At 43.9% G+C, this 24,269-nt stretch overlaps 1 protein-coding gene across 4 annotated transcripts in view; it reads right to left on the bottom strand.

Annotated features, from left to right (window-relative positions):
* The window catches only part of brun (trafficking protein particle complex subunit brun), a 663,235-nt gene that overhangs the window by 144,528 nt on the left and 494,438 nt on the right, over positions 1-24,269 (bottom strand). For all 4 annotated transcript variants that reach the window (XM_070522710.1, XM_070522707.1, XM_070522708.1 and 1 more), the window contains one exon: positions 11,739-11,881. In XM_070522710.1, the coding sequence (XP_070378811.1) occupies positions 11,739-11,881 (143 nt within the window). The remainder of the gene's footprint in view (positions 1-11,738; positions 11,882-24,269) is intronic.

Genomic DNA, 24,269 nt, shown 5'->3' with positions numbered 1-24,269 from the left:
AGCTCCCCTAACTGAGGAAACTGTCTCCGCCATCCATAGACTAAAATCAAGAAACACGACCCCGGGCATAATCATTCGCTTTACTCGCCAGTCAACAAAAGACAAATGGCTTGCCAAAAGGAAACAGCTTCCAGGTATCGTGCCTGATGCATTCATGCTGGAAAATCTGACGACACAGGACCGAATGCTTCTGAAGACGGCGAAGGAATGGGCGCGTGTCAATAAATTCCGCTTCGCATGGTACCGTAATGGCAAAGTCCTCGTGAGGAAAGAAGAGGGTCAGAATGCTTGCCTAATAAAGTGCGCGGCAGACCTTGATAAGCTGGTCTTTTAGGTCCAAGCAACAACACACTTCTTTCCTTCTTTCAGATCATAATGGCATCCTTATGTGAACCTTATGTTTTTCCTTCCGAATTAAAGGCGTTCATAGGACCTGGGCACAAAGGATCTGTTCATTGTATTCATGTAAACTGTCAGTCGGCGAAAAACAAAACAGCTGAACTTGACGCCAGGTTTAGCAGCCTGGATCTGAAGTTTGATTTTATTATGCTGTCAGAGACGTGGTACCACCATAGCTCGTTTCCCTGGCAGCTCCCGAACTATGATTGCTTTATTTGATCCAGAACTGCTTCACGTGGCGGTGGTGTCTGCATGCTAGTGCGAAACAGCCTCAACGTGAAGTGTGTTGAGGAATTTTCCTGCGTCACTAATGATTATGAAGTGCTGTCAATCCTTCACGCGCGTACAATTTACTCTGTATTTTATCGTCCACCTAATGGAAATTCCGATTGTTTTTTGCTATTCCTTCAAAGGCTCCTTGAACACACTTCTGATTTCCAGTATAATATCATCATTGGTGGTGACTTTAATATTGATCTTTGTGTTAACACTGTCCTGAGGCGTGATTTTTGAGCTATTGTTGCACTCTTTTGCCTGCCGTAATGTCATACGTTCCCCTACTAGAGTCGCTTCTGATACTTCAACATGCCTTGATTTGTTCATCACGAATTGCGGTCAGGCTGATATCAAATCTGGTGTTCTTTCATATCACATCAGCGACCACAAGCCAATTTTTCTTAGCTGGAAACGTAAATCAAAAAATAAAAATAAATGTCTTCCTATATTTCAAACCATCACCAGCGATAACCTTGACCGTTTTCGAGAATAACTGTGTAAAGTTGACTGGAGTTGTGTTTATTATTCTCAATGTGCTGACACCGCGTATGAGCTGTTCATTGACACCTTTAGCATGTGCTATCAGAAACATTTTCCGTTCCGTCCACGAAAGCCTCGCGCTTCTCGAATTCGCAAAACGTGGGTCACGAATGACCTATTTAAAAAAATTAAAGAGAAAAATAGGCTCTTTAACCAGTTTATTATTTCCAAAGATCCTGGTGATTTGAAAACATTTAGGTCCTTCCATAACCGGCTTACAAAACAGCTACGTGCGGCTCGTACCTCATATTTTGAACATAACTTTTTAAGAAGCCAAAATGATGGCCGTAAGATCTGGCATAAGTTAAACATATTAGCAAACAGAGAACCGTATCATACACCCGAGATGCACATTGTCATTAACGGTGAGGAAATCTGTAGTGATGCGCTTCCTGGTTGTTTTAATGATCATTTCACCAGTACATGTCACCAAACTGCCAGCCTGAGTGCCTGTCAATTTATAGATACTCATTGCACGGAATCAATATTTTTGAACCCTACTAATGAACATGAAATAACACTGCTTTTCCGTAACCTGAGTAATAGTAGTGCCTGTGATGCTGATGGCCTGCAAATCAGGCCTGTCAGCTACGTGCTTGATATTATTTCGCCTGTTCTTGCTCATATCTACAATATCTGTCTCTCACAAGGCCAATTCCCAAAAAGAATGCAGGTGGCAAAGGTGCTTCAGATTTTTAAAAAAGGTGATAAAACACTTATTTCGAACTACAGACCCATCTCCATACTTCCGATTTTTTCCAAAGGACTAGAGAAGATAATATTTTGTAGGTTATCCTGTTTTCTTGACAAACATAACTTATTAACCCCACATCAACATGCTTTCCGCAGGTTCATGTCGACTGAACTAGCACTCCTTAAGCAGGAAGAACTAATCCTTGAAAATTTTGAGGCACGTTTATTAACGTTAGGCGTTTTTGTCGACCTATCTAAAGCCTTCGATTCTATTGATCATAAACTTCTGGTTCATAAACTAACTTATTATGGCATCCGTGGCATTGCTCTCAGCTTACTTGAATCTTACTTGAATCACAGAAAGCAATTTGTGCATGTAAATGGATTATCATCCAGTGTCCTTCCTGTTCATGTGGGTGTCCCACAAGGAAGCATCTTAGGCCCTCTCTTGTTCAATATTTTCGTAAATGACTTTATTAACATTGATTCCGCCACAACGTACATTATGTATGCCGATGACACCACACTTCTTTTTTCATCCAAATGTCTGGATGACCTGGTCTTACGTGCTAACAGCGTGCTCTCGAAAGTACACCGTGGTCCCTTGAAAATGGTCTCACAATCAACTCCGCAAAAATCAAAGCCTTGCTCTTTCATCCAAGAAATATGAATGTCGTGCTACCTGGAGATATTGTCCTTAACTCCAGTACTATTGAAGTTGTCCAATCAATCAAATGTCTGGGTGTTCACTTTGATCATGATATGACATGGCGCTCTCATGTAGATTTTCTCATCGGCAAACTGTCACAGGTTTTGGGTGTTGTCTATTCCTTTAGATAGCTGCCGCAATCCGTTAAATTGCTGATTTAAAACTCACTTTTTTTCAGCCATCTAAATTACGGCTGCCTCGTATGGGGGACAACTTCAGCCACAAATATTCAAAAGCTGTTTGTAATCCAGAAGAAATTTCTTCGTGTAATTTGTAATAAGCCTCGTGATTTTCATTCCGCTCCTCTTTTCAGCGCGCTTAAAACCCTTAAATTGCCTGCTCTAATAAACCTGCGCTTGCTGACAACCTACAGAAGATATGAGAAAAATATTGGTGCCCTCAGCTCTCTCGCTAATCTCACAAATCGAGAAACCCCCTACACAACTCGAGCTCCTGAGACTTGGTGTGTTCCTCAACTTCGGACTAATTATGGCCAGCAAATGTTATGCCACTGGCTGCCCAGTCTACTCAATGATCTTACCAGATGCAATATCGATGTGTTGACTTGTTCCGCAAAAAATCTGCGTGATATGTTCCTCCAATCTTGACTGTGTACCATTGTACTTAGTGATTTTTTGCCCTTAGTGCTTTTGCTCTTCTCTCTTTTCTTTCCTTTTTTTTCTTCTTTTTTTCCCCTTACCGTTTACCACCTGCCCTGCTGCTGCCATTGTAAACGGAACCTGGGGCCAGTCAAGCTGCTTCTCCGCAGCTTTTTTCCCCTTGTTTTTCCGCCACAACCATGTACCTCCTTGCTTGTGGAAACAAATAAATGTCGGTAATCGTCACCAGCGTATGTGGAAGAGCAACGTTCCGGTTGAAAAGCCCATCGATGATGGGGCGAAGGACATATTCACCGTTGGGAATCTGTGGCTGTGCGGTCAAAGCGACGCAAGTGACTGCCTCAGGTGAGAGATGCACATCTTGAAGCGAACGCAAGTGTGGTCAGCAGTGCTCGGAGCATTGGTGACTTGAGGCAGTGCTAACTGAAGAACGCCGGTTGCGCATCGATGAGATAAAAATTCCAATCCAAGGATAATGTCATGAGGGCAGTTGTCGATCACAGCAAAGAGAACAGAAGTAGGGCGGCCAGCTATACTTATGCGTGCAGTACATTCCAAGCACAACCAGCATGCTGTCGTCGGCCACACTCAGCCCTCTGGCAGCTGCTGGGGTGAGGACCTTCTTTAAATGTCTACGCAGGCTAGCACTCATCACAGATACAAATCACAGCTCCAGTGTTGACGAGTGCTTCGAAAGGTAAGCCGTCTATTTTAATGTCAATTACACTTCCCTTTGTGGGCACACACAAAGGATTTGCTGCAGTAGTGGGCAATGCAGCACCACCTCCAAGGGCTGCATTTATTAGTTTTCTGAAAGAGTGCGGCCAAACGCCACAGGGGATGAAAGGCGACGTGGCTGTGGCAAACGGGAAGATGGGCGACGTGTTTGCGGTGAATGAGACTGTTGTCCGCGCGGCGATGGTGAGTGGCTGTACCATGTGTTCCTAGCAGAGTTGTTGGTGCTATTAGACTCGGCGGTGGGAGAAACAATGCGGGCATTAACATTACAACGGCTCAGGTTGGTCGGCAAGCGAGCTGTTGAGGGCCACAAGTTGCGACAGTATCTGGCGACATGACTACTGCGGCGGCAGGTGAAACATGTCAGCTGGTCGTCCGCGGTTCTCCACTCAGTTGGGTTGCGATAACGTGGAGAGAAGCGTCAGGGTGGAGTGAAAATAGAAGGGCGTTCATTGGCTCTGGGGTTGGTGACAGCACAGACAGAATGTAGGCCAATGTTTTCAAGTTCCTGTTGAACGAGGGCTTGCACGTGGGGAACTGAAAAAGGAGTAGCATCAGGGCTACGCCAACAGAAAGCTGCGAGCACCATCGCGTCCAGCTCACGTCGAACTATTCGCACCACGTCCTCAGATGGCAACGCATGCTGCTGTGTGGGCTGATCTTCACACATCGACGTTGTGGCAGTATTGGGAAGTCTGGTGAATGGGAGCAGGATGCGTCGGCTTTTGGCCTGCTTGAATTGCCGGCACTCTTTGATGATAGCATCAACTGTAGAGCAGCTTTTGCACATGACCAGATTAAAGGCATTGTATGCAATTCCCTTGAGCACATGCCTTACCTTCTCAGCTTCTGTCATGTCGTGATCGGCTTTACGACAACGTGCCAGCACGTCCTAGATATATGAAACATAGGACTCTGTGGGGGATGCTTTGTGGCAATTTTACGTCCGGCTGGTTTGCCAAACAACTCTGTCAATTTCTCTTTGCATTGGTCCCAGCTGTTTAGCTCCTCTTGGTGGTTTTCGTACCACACCTTTGCCATGCCTCTTAGGTAGAACAACAGGTTAGCTAGCATAAGCATAGGGTCCCATCTGTTCATTCCACTCACCCGTTCGTACCTAGCCACCCACTCTTCAACATCGGTGCCATCAGTCCCGCAGAAAGTTCCGGGATCCTTGGGTTGCACAACTACAACCGAAGGAGACAGCCACGTTGCAAGCGATGGTGACGTTGGAGGCAGCCACGACATTGATCCCGAGTGCTCACCCTCATTCATGGTGCGGACGGTGATGCGACGTCCACTGCGGAGCTCCATTTCCAGCCGTGGTAACCCACACCTCCCACTGATATGTTACAGGGAAGTTGGGAGTATAAGACTGTATTTACAATGTACATACAAGCAGAGTCAATGGGGTTCAAATGGCTGACTAGTAACAACACGCGGCAGCCAGTGTCTCACGAACTTCTTCCTCTTTCTCTTCTTTCATCCTTTCGTAACAATATTTACCTGGAATCCTTCTTTACATGCAAAACCCATAAGCCTGAATATTTGCGTGTGATCATCTCTGCGAAGGCATCAAGGCAGCTCAAAGTAGGACGGTTGCTGCAAGGGCACCTGAAGCGACTACCAATCGAAGATCTCTTCATGGTTAAGTGCTCTGATGACATTATCTTAGAGCTGCAAGATGGTCTGAGATCTGTAGCCACAGCTTTCTCATTAAACTTTGGAAGACTTGTATTCTTCTGTGACGTGTGAAAGTATTCTATGTGCTGTTCTTGAAATATTGATGAAATGGGTGAACTGAAATTTCAAAGCTTAGTATGCATTAACTACGACAATTGTTTACCTTGTTAGAATTTTACTTGGATGTGACTGCCATTAGCCACAACGGCTGTTATTACATTCAATGCACAGGAATCTTTATTGGTTCGCTAATAGCCCCAATATTATGTGATGTCCTTTTTGCATTCTTTGACAACCGCGTTAAAGGGAAGCTGAAGAGTGTCGAATTCAATAAGACACTCATATACGGATGCGGGAACATTATAAACCATGTAGGTAAAATTTGTTTTTTTTTCAATTAGGAGCGACGTGATCGTCGGTTGAAATTGCGCTGTAACTCCGCCCCCCGTCGAATGCCGCGCGCTGCTGCTGACGATGCGAGCGGAGACCGGAAACCGCGGTGTTGTGACGTCCACTCTAGTGTTTCGTTCCTTCGCAGCGTCCACGACCGTGCCTGACCGCGCTTGTTTCTGCGTGCGTGCCATCGTAATCTGCTTCGATCAACCCTGCATTCCTTTGTTGGTGCGTCTGCGTGTATGTAGAGTGGTAGTCAACGTGCGTGGTAGTCAACGTGAATGGTAATCAACGCGAGTGGTAGTCAACGTGGTAGTCAACAGATGAAGGTCACTACACGTACTGCATGAACCGGGAAGCTTTTCACACGTTTAAACCGTCTTTGTAGATTGCCGACAGCTTTGGACAGCACACAAATGCCGACGATCGCATCCCCGCTTACGTTCCACGAGGAGGCATGCAGGAACACAACACTAAAGTTGTTTTACCGGAAACGAGCTCACTAGATCGGCGAAAGATCGGCGAGATCACTAGATCGCTTTGCAAAAAACGTACTCACCAAAGAGCATTTCCAACACAAGGAGATCCCAAGACTTTGCTTTCGTTCGCGTCGAAAGCACTGCTCGCACCAGCATCGTTTGCATCTTCGAGAGGCCGGCTCTTCGCAATCGGCTCGTACATGTAGGGAGTAACGCTGAACTCCTCAGAAAAACGCAGTCTCTCTAAATTTTCTATTACCGTCTCAGAAAAACAGCAGCAAACTACCTGGCACCGCGCTTCATGTGTAGCAGCAGCGGTCAGTTACTAGTGTTGACGTCACGAGGCGCCCGACCAATCACAGACGGAAACGAGACGCGCGAGCTTGGCGTGTCCGCTGCTGCACTTTTCGTCGAATAAAATATATTTGCGCTTTCTTTCACTCAATTTCGATACGATATTCGAATTCGGAGGGTTGAAAACCATTATGTAGAGATGTTCACTCATTTTTTTCTGGAAAACCTTTCAGCTTCCCTTTAATGCAGACGTAACTGCGAAATCAATCATTCGTGTATTTAGATATGTCAACGACTATTTAATAGATCTTTACAATTCATCAGTTCTGCGTCTTGATGATGCTGTAGCAGATTGTCTAAAAATTTTCACCAAGTTTTCCCAGGGGCTCAAGTTTACTTTTGAACTGCCTAATGAGAACTGGGGCGCTATAATGTAAAACTATTCCAAACTTTTCTCTTCCAATTCTGCAATCAGTCCTGCGCGATTGGTTAAAGACTTTTTTTGGACCACCCCCACTTCGCTTGGCTGTGGCGGGACGCCACGAAAACTGCGATAGCTTCCCATCTGATATGACATGTGCACACTGATTATGTATGATTTGACTAAACAAAAACAAAATAGTTATTTCTGATTCGACACCTTTTCGCCATTAGCCCTTGGCTATTGGTCAAAGGCTTTCAGGCTGCATCCACTTCACCTGTTTTTCACGTGACGTCACAAAACAGCAAAATCTCAACAGGTCAATGTGACGTGTACGCGTTAAAGATGCATTAATATGCGGAACAAAACTGGGTTTTCTTTTGAACAGCTGCAGGCCGCCCTATTCCGAAAGGAATAAAAGATGGCTGCCGCCGATCGCCCAGGCACTTGCTACTCGCACCTACCGGAAAGCATGGGTTAATTTGTGTATAATAAAGCTTTTTGCGTGGCCGCATAACATGTTCAAGCCCTTTCGGCCCATTTACGACCTCGTTCTGCCAACTCTTCTTTGCTGAGGATCCGACTTAGCGTCATTCTTAAGCTTCTGTTGCATGTCACCGCGATTTTCGACCAGCCACCGCAAGTTAAATAAAGGAAAGCGGACCAATCGCAGACGCCGACACCATCCTCTTCATCCGGTTATCGATTTTCAGTGCAGTGGCTAGGCCCCATTAAATCCCTCTCCACTTGAGCGTGCTCCTCGCCTTTTGTAAGCCAATAAGACAAGCCGCTCAGCATAGGCAATGTTATTCGTTTTTCGAGCAAACAAAATGGACCTTCTATGAATGAGGAGAGCGTTTGATTGGTTAGTTGGGACAACCCTGTGGGTGACCGCCTGATCCTTGCGTCGGCGGTTACGCAAATTTGACGTCAGCAGATTGGAATAACACCATTTTGAAATAGTTTTACGTTATAGGGCGCCTGTATTCAGTTTCAAGATCTTAAAATTTGTTTTCATCAGATGACCCTGTAAGCTAGAGATGCAATCAAAGATCGAAGAAGAGCATTTTGTTTTTGACAGCGCACATGTGAAATTTATAAAGATGGGTATAGCCACCACATGCCTTCAGAGTGCTTGCAAAAGTCATGTGTTCACCAACTTGAGCATAGCGTGTCTAGCAAAGTAGACAGATTGAAAGAAGCAGGTTTTATAGTGTTTGTCACTTCACCTGTCTGTGAAACATTACTTCAAAAATTAAAACGGGGAAGGACGTGCCCAACCAAAGATTGTGACAAAAGACCTGTACATGTATTCCCATACCTCCATAAAGTTTCACATAACTTGAAAAAGGTCCCAAACCGACACAATCTCATCTAGTTTTTTTCAGTGCCTTGTAAATTGTGAGTGATGTGTAACCTTCAAAACAAGAACCACAAGACACGCATGCAATGTCATACTAATCACCAGACCAATTACAGCAAATGAACTTCAGATGTTGTGTATCAGATACTCTTAGATTGTGGACGTGTTTATATAAGACAAAGCGGCCAGCCCTTCAATGACAGGGCTGGACAGCACAATAATGACGTTACAAAAAGATACAGTAGTCACTTGGTTCCACACTGGAAAAAGCACGCATGCACAACTATGTTTGGTGACACAACTTTTTTCAGGAAAGAAAACACAAAACCCAAATGCGAAATAGTTGAAGCATATTTTATAAGGAAAGCAGGCCAAAAGTGCATCAGCTGTCCGCCTTTGGTTTTGCAAGAAAAAGAAGTGACATTTCTTTCGAGGTATCTAGGCACATGAACGGATTTACCATACAATCGTGTGTATGATTTGATTCATTTATTTTGTGCGTATGATGATGAGTGCATGATGTACCTGATGTGCAGAGCATAAATAGATGACCATTTGTAATAAACGCCAGTTGGAAGTAGTACCAGTCCTGTCGTATGCGTCCCTTTCATCTTCGTCTTAAGCGCATTTTTATGAAAACTGTAAAGATGAACGAACTCGCCCAAACTAAGGAATTGTTTCATTTAAGGTGCTGTTCCCCAAATGTCCCCTTCAACATCATTTTTAACACGTCACTTCCAGTGCAAAGCAACATCAGTGCACCAGGATGTGACAGGCCACAGGTATCTTGTCAAAGCATGCCAAACAGATGGCTCTGATGTGTATTTGTGTGTGAATACTACACAAAATCAGGTTTACTTGAATGACCCTCACATGTCAAAGTAACAGTTTACGACTGCGCTTCTCAATTACTACACGAACTGTGAGACAAAAAATGGTTAATGCGAAACCATCAAGTTAGTGCAGCTTGACTGGCACGACCCAAGCACAACTGGCCTACAGCAATCCATTCTTTCAATTTTTTTCTTTTTGTTTTCTACTTGGAGCATCACACAAAAAAAGTACTATTTGGCATTTCTGTGCACATCTCAGCACATGCAAGAAGACTGCCTGGTGCAAGCACTTCTCACACAAAGGCGAATGTGATGATTTACATGACAGAAGAACAGCACAGAGAATTGTACCCCGACACAGTAACCAGAAACAACACTGATGCCCCCTATACTCATACTGTAAATGGGCTTGCATTGTGCACATCATTGCACAGAAATGATTGATTTAAACAATTTATATTTCTACTAGGATATATTATATCAGCAATACGGCTCTTCCTTCAGTCAGGTTTCAACTTGATGTTAGACTAGCTATGTTTCGCACAATAAGTTACAGATACGGCCAGTGCTGAAGGCTCCCAGGAATAGTGCATGTTTTTATAAATGTCATATGTAACCACAGAGCATTAAACCTACACTCAGACCACATGCACTATGTGCATACATAACACTGAAGATGCTACATGGATAAAGGCTAATACAGAACGTGGCTTTTTTACAATGCATGCAATGTGACTGCACACAGTTGGTGACATGCCCCACAGAGGGGGCCAGCTGGTGCACAGAGTTGTTCGCACACTTTGTTGTAGTACAGTCAAATCTCGATGATTCGAACTCGAAGGGGCACGAAAGTTTGTTCAAATTAAAAGAAATTCAAATTAAAAGAAGGACTTGTTCTTGAAGTATTCATGCACCATAGCATGATGCATGAACGGTGTGAGTTGCGAAACATCGCAGTATGCAAGCACACAGCGAGCAAGGACCACAAAATTGCCCACACCGGCCAACGCTTCCTTCCTCATAATGGCAGAAAATGAAACTTTAGAGAGCAGGCTAAACTGGCCCCGGGCCGGCGGGGCTGGCGGCAGCGCAGAGGCGGGTGTGTGCAGAGACCGTCGAAGGTGAGGGAGTTACGAGTGAGTTGAAAGGGAGGGGAGCATAGGTACGAGGAAAAGCAGGAGGGAAGCTGATTTGCTTTCCCGCCAGCTTGCTGGATGGTGCTAATTACCTCTGCCACCTACTGTGACCGAAGCAGCATAGTTGCCGAGGCCAGGACTGGGGCTCGGCTGCTGCTTCCCTCTGCATGCTCGCATGTTTTTTCCTTCATCTGCCGACGGATCAATGCTGTATTTACCTTCTTCATTCTGCTTTCTTAATGCAAGTCATGTCTTATTCAGATGATGAAGTCTTTGCCACTGATCATAATCATGTCGGTGCGCTACCTTCCATTGCGGCATCGCCACATTCAAAAGACAAGGAGAATGAGGTAATGGATGTCGCCTTTGCGTCCTTGCATTCAGCATCTGTCGTGTCAGTCGGATATGGCACACTGTCTGCAACAACCTTTCCATCGAGAAATCTCGATTTAGACTTGTCACTGAAAAAAAAAGTGCGAACGAGACCAAACCAAGCCAACCAAAACAAGCGCGAGCGAGAGCTGACAAGAGCAGAATATAGTGCGAAACAAGCAGTCCAGCTGAGCCAGACGCAAGTACGAATAGTGCGGTCGAGTGGGTCTGCATGACACCAGTTTTCCGCACGTGTGTCACTGTAGGACTGCTCTCATTGGCCTCCTCCCCTCGTGGCTCACTTACCGTCACGGCAAGCCACGAAAAATAGGCCCAGGACCAATCTCTCTCACGGCACGTGTTTTTTGCTAGTGTGGCTAGGGCATTACAACACGACACGGAAACGGCGACCTTGCCATTTGAGAGATGGTGAAATTTTTGCCACATTTGTTTTTCTTCACACGTGGCATTGAAGGGTCTTTCCTAAGCATTTCTTCTATGGCAGGGTCAGAGCAATGCTGGACGGAGGTGCCGCCACATTATTTGGTGCGCTGCTGAGAGCATTGTCGGAGTGCAGTATGTTCAAATTAACCGTCACAAATGTTTGCGCATTCGAATTACCAGGTGGTTCCACCCACTAGAATACACATAACTTTGATGGGACAGTAGCATCAGTTCGAATAAACCGGAAGTTCAAATGAAGCGTGTTCCATTTAATGAGATTTAAGTGTGGTACATAGTGCCAGCACCGAGTGCCTGTCTAACAATGTGTGTGTAAGTGCAACATACTCTTGTGCTGGTAAGACATCCCATCCTGATATGAGGAGCGACGGCTGCACTTGCAGAGTCAGGGCCAGGCCCTGTTGGCGACAGTAGCGCACCTGCAGGCCAGGACCCCCACTGTAGCGAAGCTGAACGACAACCTCAACCACCTGCACAAAGGAAGTTATTTATTTAATGCATATGGCCATCTTTTGTCAAGCAGGGTGGTGGTTGAACCGTTTGCTACAAAAAACAAATGGACAGGCACAACATTATAAATATAAGGCAGGTCACCATTACAAAAGACATAAAAGAAAAAAAATTTGGCAGATCCCACGCACTCAGAAGCAAAGATCAGTGCTGTTTTTTATATACGATAATCAGTGTTGATTTCGATAGCAAATGTTTAATTTCTTTATCATTTAGTGCAGTATGAGAGTGGTAAGTTCATGTTAAATGTTACCTTGCATCACGGTGTTAGAATTGGTTAGGTGAAAAGACCTGCACACAGCTGCCATGCGGAAAACGAAGATGTGCTTCTCTTTTTCTCCACCAGGGCGCGCTAGGTGCCGAGAGGCTTTTAGTTCGTAACCACGTAAACCGCGTCCACGGTGGCCGCTTCGTTTACTGAGCTGCACGTGCGGTGACTGCTACTAGTTTTTCCTTGCATTGTGCTTGTGTGCATGTGTCTCATTGCTGTTGACCGCACTTGTCATTCTGCCTTTGGAGCAAGTATAAGTAGCACATCGAATGAATATGAGATGGGAAAGAAGTGTTTTGTACAGCAATGCAACTTAGGTTACGATTTGTGCACTGAGAAAGTGGCCCTTTTTGCTGCTTTGAAGGAAGAGGACCGATTCAAAGTTTGGTGACTTACTTTTCCACGGAAGGATCGTGAGCTACAAGCAACAGATTTTGTTTGCGAAAAACATTTTGATGAGCGATTTCTCACCAAATTGTGGGAAGCGCTATACAAAGAACATGTTCTTGTAAGTGCACCAAGGAGGGCTGCTTTGGCAAAATGCACCGTCCCAACAATATTTCGAGGCTGCCCGAGCCACTGGCTTGACAATGCCGCAATGGCTTGACGGCTAAAAATAATGCAACATCATGGCAGGGAGAAGCATTAGTAGTATGCAAGACGCGAGGAGGATTAGTGCACCCAAACACTTCCTTATTCATGTTTTTAAAAGAAGTAGAAAAAATGTTTCGCAAACATGCTGGTGAAAGGCACGTATGTGCCTTTCACATGCGACATAACACGAGACTACGCAGTGGAAAACTATAGTTTAATTGTCTTTTCCCTGTAATCATCACAAGGCTGATCTTATGTTGCAAGTGCTTCATCATTATGTGGGAATCAGAATGAGACAGTACTGCAAGCAGCTGCGAAACACTGAAGCAAACAAGAAACACAAGCTGTGGAAGCTTTCAAAGCTTGCCTAGTATTGTTTCTTGTTTTGAAATGCTCATTGTTCTCCATTGTTTTGACAGCTTTATGTTGTGCATGTGCTGTGCTGGTATAAATAATGCACTATCCAATAAACGCCCAAAGTCAGGGATGCAGTCTGGGCACAGAAACATAAGGTTAAGGGGACTGGTGTATCAGCTAGCGAAGATTGCTGCAGAGCTACGCGAAACTCGATGAGGAAACTAACGGCATTTGCAAAGGTAGCTGGGAAGCCATACTCTCTTCACATAAATAAAGTGATCATGGATAAAAAACGTACGTTTACTGCTCAGTAAGTGACAGCGTACGCAAAATCGCTTCCGCACGATCAGTAGATGCGCAGGATAGCATTGGCACTGTAACCGCACGTGCTGGCACTTCCAGTGCATCACAGCTATGCCCGCCCAGATCCTGCACAAAAGACGCCTCTATTTGTCTTTCCAATATATGGAGTATTCTTAATAAACAGGTGGAATTGTATTCCGCTATTGATTCCTGCTTTGCTGATATTGTTGGTCTGACGGAGACTTGGCTTTCTGCAAAAGTTAAAAATGAAAAAAATTTGGACTGTGATAAGTGCTATAAATTTACCGATGTGATCATGGTTACCGGTCTGGTGGTGGTGTTCTGCTGGCGGTTGCCAATTGTTTTGCTTCCCATGTAATTCCAATTGTATCCTCGCTTGAGCTTGTGTGTGTGTGCATGCTCATCGATTCTCGCGAAATAACTTTTTGTGTATGTTATCGGCCACCAACTGCATCGTTGTCATTCTGTAATGAATTGCACAATGTTGTCAATCAGCTGTTCATCAGATACCCAAAATCGCCTCTCTTTTTACTTGGCGACTTCAATTTTCTTGACATCCGGTGGGAATGAGACTGTTTCCTTAAAGCTCAAAGCAAAGAATTTTAAACTTCTTGTCAGGACTTCAACTTAACTCAGCTCGTTCACCTTCCCACTCGCATAACTCCCACTTCCACTAATATTCTAGACTTAATACTCACCACTACACCACACATAGCTACCGGCTTAACTCATTCACTGGGAATTAGCGATCACTCTATAATTCACTCCACTCTATGGGCAAAGGTTTCCAATCAGAAAAAAACTAGGGTCATCCAAGACTACGGTAAAGCAGGCATAACTGGAATTATTAGGGAATTTCAGGTATTTGATGATTGATTTTTCGCCGGTATTGAGCAGCGATCAGTTGAAGACAGCTGGTTGCTTTATAAAAACAAACTCTTGTCTCTTATTGATCGTTCTGTACCTAAAAGGAAAGTGTCATCAAGTACTCGGTCTCCATGGTTTAATAACACGTTAAAGCACATGCTCAACAAAAAGAAGCGGATATTTCAACGCGCAAAATTCACAGCCAGAATAGACCACTGGTCTTGCTATAAAAATTTAACAGAGAATTCTGTACTGCGGTTTCAAAAGCCAAGAAGGAATTCTTTGATAAAACTCTTCCTTTGCTACTTCGTTCTAATCCTCGTAAATTTTGGGGCATTATTAACGATACTTAAAGGACACACATTCACTTAATCCAATCTAATGTTCCAGTAGTTCAAAGCGAATGCTGCAATGTTCTGAACAATGTGTTTGTTACTCATTTTCATAAGAGCACCCCCCACAGTATTTCCGCATATACCAAAAACCAACTTCTTACCAATGAATTCTATTGCTATAGGTGCAGTTGGTGTTGAAAGGCTGATTGTCGACTTAAATGTGTCTTTGTCAGCCAGTCCAGATTGTATCTTATGAAAAATGCTGAAGTGTACACAAGTTTATTCTTCACTGATATTGTCAAAGCTTTTTCAACAGTCAATACAGATGTCTACACTGCCCTCCGACTGAAAGACAGGGAAGATGGTCCCTGTGCATAAATGTGGTGATGTACATTACCCCAGTAATTACCGCCCCATATCATTAACATCCATTCCAGTAAAAATCCTAGAGCATATAATGTACTCACACCTCACTGAATTCCTTGAGTCCAATTCCTTCAGCATTTATCAGCATGAATTTCGTAAAGCAGTTTCGTGCAAAACGCAATTGCTGTTTTACTAACGACTTGTTTATTAACGCGGATCATGACTTTGATACTGATTGCATATATTTAGATTTAGCTAAAGCATTTGACTCCATATCACATGATCTACTTATCTTCAAGCTTAATCAACTTAACATAGAACCCAATGTACTTGGATGGATTAAGGAATTTCTCTCTAACCGTAGTCAGTATGTGACAGCTAACGACTTCTCTTCACCTAATTCTGCCGTAACATCTGCTGCCCTGCAAGGGTCTGTTTTGGGCCCTCTGTTCTTCTTGATTTGTATTAATCATCTTCCTACTTGCTTTTCTTCTTCGACTGTCCGACTGTTTCCAGATGACTGCGTCGTTTACCATAAATTACTAACCATGCGATTATCTCAACCTGCGACGAGATCTAGATAAGGTATTTTAATGGTGCAGTCAATAGCTCATGACACTTAATACAACTAAGTGTAAAAGTATGCAAGTTTCTCGCCACAGCACTAATCATTGTCCACGTACTTAATGGCTCAATGATATTCCATTACCATCTGTTGACAGTTATAAATACCTTGGTGTTCACATTTCTTCCAATCTTTCGTGGAATACACATGTCCAATATGTAACGAGCAATGCCAATCACATGCTTGGTTATCGAAACTTTTTTGATGCCCCATCGTCCCTGAAGTTAACACTTTACAAAGCCTTGGTACGTTATAAGTTAGAGTGCGCATGCGCCATATGGTATCCTACTCAGACTATACTCACTCAAACTTTTGAAGCTATTTAGAATTGCGGAGCACGTTTCATCTTATTGAATTATTCACGTCATTCCAGTGTCACATATATGAAGAAAACCCTAAACTTGCCTGACCTTTCGTTGCGTCGAAAGTCATTTCGCCTTAACCTTTTTCATAAAATCTATTATTATCCCATTGGAAGCCTTCTACATCAAGAAAGCGGGTCCTAACTGTGTTAGTGATAAATCGGTTTTTCTTTACGAGGCTGAGCTGAAGTTTCTATCACGCCTACTTTGATAAAACTATGTACTCCAAGTTGCCTTGTACGCATGCGCGGTGTTTTGGAAGGCTATATATGTCGAGTGCTTTCACCCCCATTAAACAGTTGAAGTAGCGCCCGTGGTGTTGTCGTCTTTCTTGTGTGTGTTGTGTTTTTGGCGCAAAATCTTTTCAGTATGCAAGATCACCAACTAGCCCAGCAGTTAACTCTTCTAAAGTCTATTATTATAACAACGAGTGCAGCGGTGGCGTAGAGGTAGAACACCCACCTCGCATGCAAGAGGTCCGTGGTTCGAATCCCGGTGCCGGCAATTTTCCACCGGATAAAAAAAAGAAAAAAAATCCACGTGTTGATAAAATTACATAGACAGGCCTGGAGTGTGGCCTGATTTCGGTGACCAGAACCGGTAACGCACTCCCTCACCAGAGCAGGATTGGCCACCCTGGCGTAGTACTTGGCCACAACCTCCTATATGAACACAACAATCAAACCCCAGCCCTCAGTCCCCAGCAGCTGCGAAGCAACTGACCACGGCGGCAGTCAGACCTGCGACGCAGCAGAGGGTGCTAAGAATCACTGGCTTCAGACAGGCCGCCATTGGAATATGAACCTGGCAACATTTAACGCTAGAACGTTATCTAGTGAAGCGAGTGTAGCAGTAATATTGGAGGAATTAGAGGGCAGTAAATGGGATATAATAGGGCTCAGTGAAGTTAGGAGGCCAAAAGAAGCATATACATTGCTAAAAAGCGGGCACGTCCTGTGCTACCGGGGCTTAGCAGAGAGAAGGGAACTAGGCGTCGGATTCCTGATTAATAAGAATGTAGCTGGTAACATACAGGAATTCTATAGCATTAACGAGAGGGTGGCAGGTCTTGTTGTGAAACTTAATAAGAGGTACAAAATGAAGATTGTACAGGTCTACGCCCCTACATCCAGTCATGATGACCAGGAAGTCGAAAGCTTCTATGAAGATGTGGAATCGGCGATGCGTAGAGTGAAAACTAAATACACTATACTAATGGGTGACTTTAATGCCAAGGTAGGCAAAAAGCAGGCTGGAGACAAGGCAGTGGGGGAATATGGCATAGGCACTAGGAATATCAGGGGGGAGTTATTAGTAGAGTTTGCGGAACAGAATAATATGAGGATAATGAATACCTTCTTCCGCATGCGGGATAGCCGAAAGTGGACGTGGAGGGGCCCGAACGGCGAGACTAGAAGTGAAATAGACTTCATACTCTGCGCTAACCCTGGCATCATACAAGATGTGGACGTGCTCGGCAAGGTGCGCTGCAGTGACCGCAGGATGGTAAGTACTCGATTAGCCTAGACCTGAGAAGGGAACGGAAGAAACTGGTACATAAGAAGCCGATCAATGAGTTAGCGGTAAGACGGAAATTGAGGAATTCCAGATCAAGCTTCAGAACAGGTATTCGGCTTTAACTCAGGAAGAGGACCTTAGTGTTGAAGCAATGAACGACAATCTTGTGGACATCATTAAGGAGTGTGCAATGGAAGTCGGTGGTAACTCCGTTAGGCAGGATACCAGTAAACTATCGCAGGAGACGAAAGATCTGATCAAGAAACGCCAATGTATGAAAGCCTCTAACCCTACAGCTAGAATAGAACTGGCAGAACTTTCGAAGTTAATCAACAAGCGTAAGACAGCTGACATAAGGAAGTATAATATGGATAGAATTGAACATGCTCTCAGGAACGGAGGAAGCCTAAAAACAGTGAAGAAGAAACTAGGAATTGGCAAGAATCAGATGTATGCGTTAAGAGACAAAGCCGGCAATATCATTACTAATATGGATGACGAGTTCAATGAGTTCTATAGAGATTTATACAGTACCAGTGCCACCGACGACGATAATGGAAGAGAAAATAGTCTAGAGGAATTCGAAATCCCACAGGTAACGCCGGAAGAAGTAAAGAAAGCCTTGGGAGATATGCAAAGGGGGAAGGCAGCTCGGGAGGATTAGGTAACAGCAGATTTATTGAAAGATGGTGGGCAGATTGTTCTAGAGAAACTGGCCACCCCGTATACGCAATGCCTCATAACGTCGAGCGTACCGGAATCTTGGAAAAACGGTAACATAATCCTAATCCATAAGAAAGGGGATGCCAAAGACTTGAAAAATTATAGACCGATCAGCTTACTGTCCATTGCCTACAAACTATTTACTAAGGTAATCGCAAATAGAACCAGGAACACTTTAGACTTCTGTCAAGCAAAGGACCAGGCAGGATTCCGTAAAAGCTACTCAACAATAGATCATATTCACACTATTAATCAGGTGATAGAGAAATGTGCGGAATATAACCAACCCTTATATATAGCTTTCATTGATTACGAGAAAGCATTTGATTCTGTCGAAACCTCAGCAGTCATGGAGGCATTACGGAATCAGGGTGTAGACAAGCCATATGTAAAAATACTGAAAAATATCTATAGCGGTTCCACAGCCACCGTAGTCCTCCATAAAGAAAGCAACAAAATCCCAATAAAGAAACGCGTCAGGCAGGGAGATACGATCTCTCCAATGCTATTCACAGCGTGTTTACAGGAGGTATTTAGAGACCTGGATTGGGAAGAAATGGGGAAAAAAAGTTAATGGAGAATACCTTAGTAAATTGCGATTCGCTGATGATATTGCCTTGCTTAGTAACTCAGGGGACCAACTGCAATGCATGCTCACTGACCTGGAGAGGCAAAGCAGAAGAGTGGGTCTAAAAATTAATCTGCAGAAAACTAAAGTAATGTTTAACAGTCTCGGAAGAGAACAGCAGTTTACAATAGGCAGCGAGGCACTGGAAGTCGTAAGGGAATACATCTACTTACGGCAGGTAGTGACTGCGGATCCGGATCATTAGACAGAAACAATCAGAAGAATAAGAATGGGCTGGGATGCGTTTGGCAGGCATTCTCAGATCATGAACAGCAGGTTGCCATTATCCCTCAAGAGAAAAGTGTATAATAGCTGTGTCTTACCAGTACTCACCTACGGGGCAGAAACCTGGAGGCTTACGAAAAGAGTTCTACTCAAATTGAGGACGACGCAACGAGCTATGGAAAGAAGAATGATAGGTGTAACGTTAAGGGATAAGAAAAGAGCAGATTGGGTGAGGGAACAAACGGGAGTTAATGACATCTTAGTTGAAATCAAGAAAAAGATATGGGCATGGGCAGGACATGTAATGTGGAGGGAAGATAACCGATGGTCATTAAGGGTTACGGACTGGATTCCAAGGGAAGGGAAGCGTAGCAGGGGACGGCAGAAAGTTAGGTGGGCGGATGAGATTAAGAAATTTGCAGGGACGGCATGGCCACAATTAGTACATGACCGGGTTTGTTGGAAAAATATGGGAGAGACCTTTGCCCTGCAGTGGGCGTAACCAGGCTGATGATGATGATGATGATGAATGAATACCTCCTTCCGCAAGCGGAATAGCCGAAAGTGGACGTGGAGGACCTTGAACGACGAGACTGGAAGTGAAATAGACCTCATACTCTGCGCTAACCCTGGCATCATACAAGATGTGGACGTGCTCAGCAAGGTGCGATGCAGTGACCATAGGATGGTAAGCACTCGAATTAGCCTAGACCTGAGGCAACGGAAGAAACTGGTACATAAGAAGCCGATCAATGAGTTAGCAGTAAGAGGGAAAATAGAGAAATTCCAGGTCAAGCTACAGAACAGGTATTCGGCTTTAACTCAGGAAGAGGACCGTAGTGCTGAAGCAATGAACCACAATCTTGTGGGCATCATTAAGGAGTGTGCAATAGAAGTCGGTGGTAACTCCGTTAGACAGGATACCACTAAGCTATCGCAGGAGACGAAGATCTGATCAAGAAACGCCAATGTATTATAGCCTCTAACCCTACCGCTAGAATAGAACTGGCATAGCTTTCGAAGTTAATCAACAAGCGTAAGACAGCTGACACAAGCAAGTATGTTTGGATAGAATTGAACATGCTCTCAGGAACGGAGGAAGCCTAAAAGCAGTGAAGAAGAAACTAGGACTTGGCAAGAATCAGATGTATGCGTTAAGAGACAAAGCCGGCAATATCATTACTAATATGGATGAGATAGTTCAAGTGGCTGAGGAGTTCTATAGAGATTTATACAGTACCAGTGGCACCCACGACGATAGTGGAAGAGAGAATATTCTAGAGGAATTCGAAATCCCACGGGTAACCCCGGAAGATGTAAAGAAAGCCTTGGGAGCTATGCAAAGGGAGAAGGCAGCTGGGGAGGATCAGGTAACATCAGATTTGTTGAAGGATGGTGGGCAGATTGTTCTAGAGAAACTGGCCACCCTGTATATGCAATGCCTCATGACTTCGAGCGTACCGGAATCTTGGAAAAACGCTAACATAATCCTAATCCATAAGAAAGGGGATGCCAAAGACTTCAAAAATTATAGACCGATCAGCTTACTGTCCGTTGCCTATAAAGTATTTACTAAGGTAATTGCAAATAAAATCAGGAACACCTTAGACTTCCGTCAACCAAAGGACCAGGCAGGATTCCGTAAAGGCTACTCAACAATAGACCATATTCACACTATCAATCAGGTGATAGAGAAATGTGCGGAATATAACCAACCTTATATATAGCTTTCGTTGATTACAAGAAACCATTTGATTCTGTCGAAACCTCAGCAGTCATAGAGGCATTACGGAATCGGGGCGTAGATGAGCCGTATGTAAAAATACTGAAAGATATCTATAGCGTCTCCACAGCCACCGTAGTCCTCCATAAAGAAAGCAACAAAATCCAAATAATGAAAGGCGTCAGGCAAGCTATCCAATACTATTCACAGCATGTTTACAGGAGGCGTTTAGAGACCTGGATTGGGAGGAATTGGGAATAAGAGTTAATGGAGAATACCTTAGTAACTTGCAATTCGCTGATGATATTGCCTTGCTTAGTAACTCAGGGGACCAACTGCAATGCATGCTCACTGACCTGGAGAGGGAAAGCCGGAGGGTGGGTCTAAAAATTAATCTGCAGAAAACTAAAGTAATGTTTAACAGTCTCGGAAGAGAACAGCAGTTTACGATAGGTAGTGAGGCACTGGAAGTGGTAAGGGAACACATCTACTTAGGAAAGGTAGTGACTGCGGATCCGGATCATGACTGAAATAATCAGAAGAATAAGAATGGGCTGGCGTGAGTTTGGCAGGCATTCTCAGATCATGAACAGCAGGTTGCCATTATCCCTCAAGAGAAAAGTTTATAACAGCTGTCTTACCAGCACTCACGTACGGGGCAGAAACCTGGAGGCTTACGAAAAGGGTTCTACTTAAATTGAGGACGACGCAACGAGCTATGGAAAGAAGAATGATAGGTGTAACTTTAATGGATAAGAAAAGAGCAGATTGGGTGAGGGAACAAATGTGAGTTAATGACATCTTACTTGAAATCAAGAAATAGAAATGGGCATGGGCAGGACACGTAATGAGGAGGGAAGATAACCGATGGTCATTAAGAGTTACGGAATGGATTCCAAGGGAAGGGAAGCGTAGCAGAGGGCGGCAGAAAGTTAGGTGGGCGGATGAGATTAAGAAGTTTGCAGGGACAACATGGCCACAATTAGTACATGACCGGGGTTGTTGGAGAAGTATGGGAGAGGCCTTTGCTGTGCAGTGGGCGTAGACAGGCGGATGATGATTATAACAACGAGCTGAAAAACGTTCTGTTTCATCCACCTCATTATATATCTTCAAGGACCGAGCATCGCTTCAAGGTGGGTCTACCTGCTTGTCTCACAAAATTGTGTAATGACTCCTTTGTTCCTAGAAGAAGTGTCGCATGGAACCCCCTTCCCTCCACAATCGCCAGCATAACTGTTGACCAAAAGTTTAAGATTGCTTTACAAGACGGCTTGTAGAAAAAATGGCAAGGCTTGCAGCAATATATATATATATATATATATATATATATATATATATATATATATATATATATATATATATATATATATATATATATTGCTGCAAGCCTTGCCATTTTTTCTCCCACCCCTTTCTGTAGTGCTATTGGGCTCTAAAAGTATAATAAATAAATAAATAAATAAATAAATAAATAAATAAATAAATAAAGTGGTTTTTCTTCTTGTTGTCCACTGTATTGTGCACCATTCTGCATTCCTTCGTATTATTTGGCATCCCCATACAATATAGTTTTTCACAGGGCAGGTAGCGGTGTTATTAATCCTCGAGCTATAACTGCCCTCTTAAGGTAAAATTGTGGATTGCATAGGTAAGGCCAATACCGTGAATAAAATTGTCAACGTATTACTACGGATTTGTTTTTATAAATTTACTTAAAAACACACAAGCCCGTCACCTACTTCAGAGAACAGCTTCATAGCCATTCATCACAAGCTGTCACCCACTTGACTGCATTCTCCCTTAACCTGGTTGCACCTTAAAGCATTCTGCTTATCTTGTGTACAGGATTAGCAACTATATTAGCGGTGCATGGCAAATATTCTGTTCGGTCGCTTGACCTCAGCTGGAGGTTGATGTAAACACAAAATGTACCTGTGCTATGTTCCGATAAACATTAGGGCTTTAATTGGTTCACTTACCATACCTTGTCATTGTATATGCTTCAAATGTTTCTGCACAGACCATCTTTGCAGCTGCACAACATGAGTGCCTGTTGACATGGATACCCGTTTGTTTATATTATGGAGCGGAGGTATGGCTCACACATTACGTAACAGTAGCACATGTTCGCTCTTTATGCGGCATTGACCATAAAATACATAGATATGATCATGCGAGAACAAATACAGAGCAAATGCGATGTACTCAGCGCACACGTAGGTTTACTAGAACGGGGCCATGGGATCAGCTGCCCGTTTATTACCCAGGTAGGCACATTACCAAGGCCAGGCGCGGTGACAATGAGCTTTTTATTGCTGCATGCTGAGCCCTCATGCATCAAACTTTTCGAAGAACTCATCTTTAACTTATGTGCACAATATAGCACGGCCACGCTTTCTTTACAATTAGCCCCTTCGATTGCTTTAAACACGCTCGAGAACCAGACTGCATAAGCCTCTGGGCATAGCCAGGCGAGCCCCGACACATCTGGCGCCACCTTTCGGCAAAAAAAGAAACTGGTGCCGGATTCTTTTTTTTTACGTGTCATCACTCCACTTAACCTACTTCTAACACCATGCTTGCATGCACCACAGCTGTTAGTCTGCATAGTACACATTATGCACAGCATGATGTGCTCACTTGACGCGTTGTGCACAACTGTTCATAGGTTAGCACTGGAATTGCCTCACACACATCGCATCATAGCAAAAGTGTTAAACATTAACTGAAGTAAGCAGCTGTACATGCCAAAACCACAATCGAATTATGAGGCACGCTGTAGTGGCCGACTCTGGTTGAATTTTGACCCCCTAGGGTCGTTTAATGTGCACTTAAATATATACACACAAGCGTTATTGTATTTGGCCTCCGGTGAAATGCAGCTGCCATGGACAAGATCAAAACTGCAATCTGAAGCAATGCCTTACCCACAAAGCCACAGCAGCGGGCACTGAAGTGTTGATTTGACGTGCAGCCACTTCCGTAGTGTTATTTAGATGCTGTGGTGCTTTAATGTAGTTTTGCATCTGCACGCCCTACGTCAGTTGTGCACTTGAGAAATTTGCACGGTGTTTATTAGAGCACAGCTCTTACGCGGCCGTTCCCGTGGTGACTGTCGGCGTTTTCCCTTGGCGTACGTGAGTGAACGAGCACAGTGAAGAACGAAAGAGCAAACGCGGAGCACTGTGTGTGATGAAAGACGCCCACACATCGGTGGCAGCAGTGGCACTGGCCGGCGCGGGAAGATATATATATATATATATATATATATATATATATATGTACTGAAAAGATTTTGGGCCAAAAAACAACACACACAAGAAAGACGATATAATAAAAAATAATATGTAAAAATAAAAAAAATAATGAAGGTGAGCGACTAGTGGATCACTGCAGGGCTTGCACCGATTGCGTTCCACGGTTCCGC

The sequence above is a fragment of the Dermacentor albipictus genome, chromosome 7, assembly GCF_038994185.2.
Source record: "Dermacentor albipictus isolate Rhodes 1998 colony chromosome 7, USDA_Dalb.pri_finalv2, whole genome shotgun sequence".
In the NCBI taxonomy this organism is placed as follows: domain Eukaryota; kingdom Metazoa; phylum Arthropoda; class Arachnida; order Ixodida; family Ixodidae; genus Dermacentor; species Dermacentor albipictus.
Note: the sequence above shows the minus strand (reverse complement) of the source record. Positions and strands in the feature narration are given on the sequence as shown.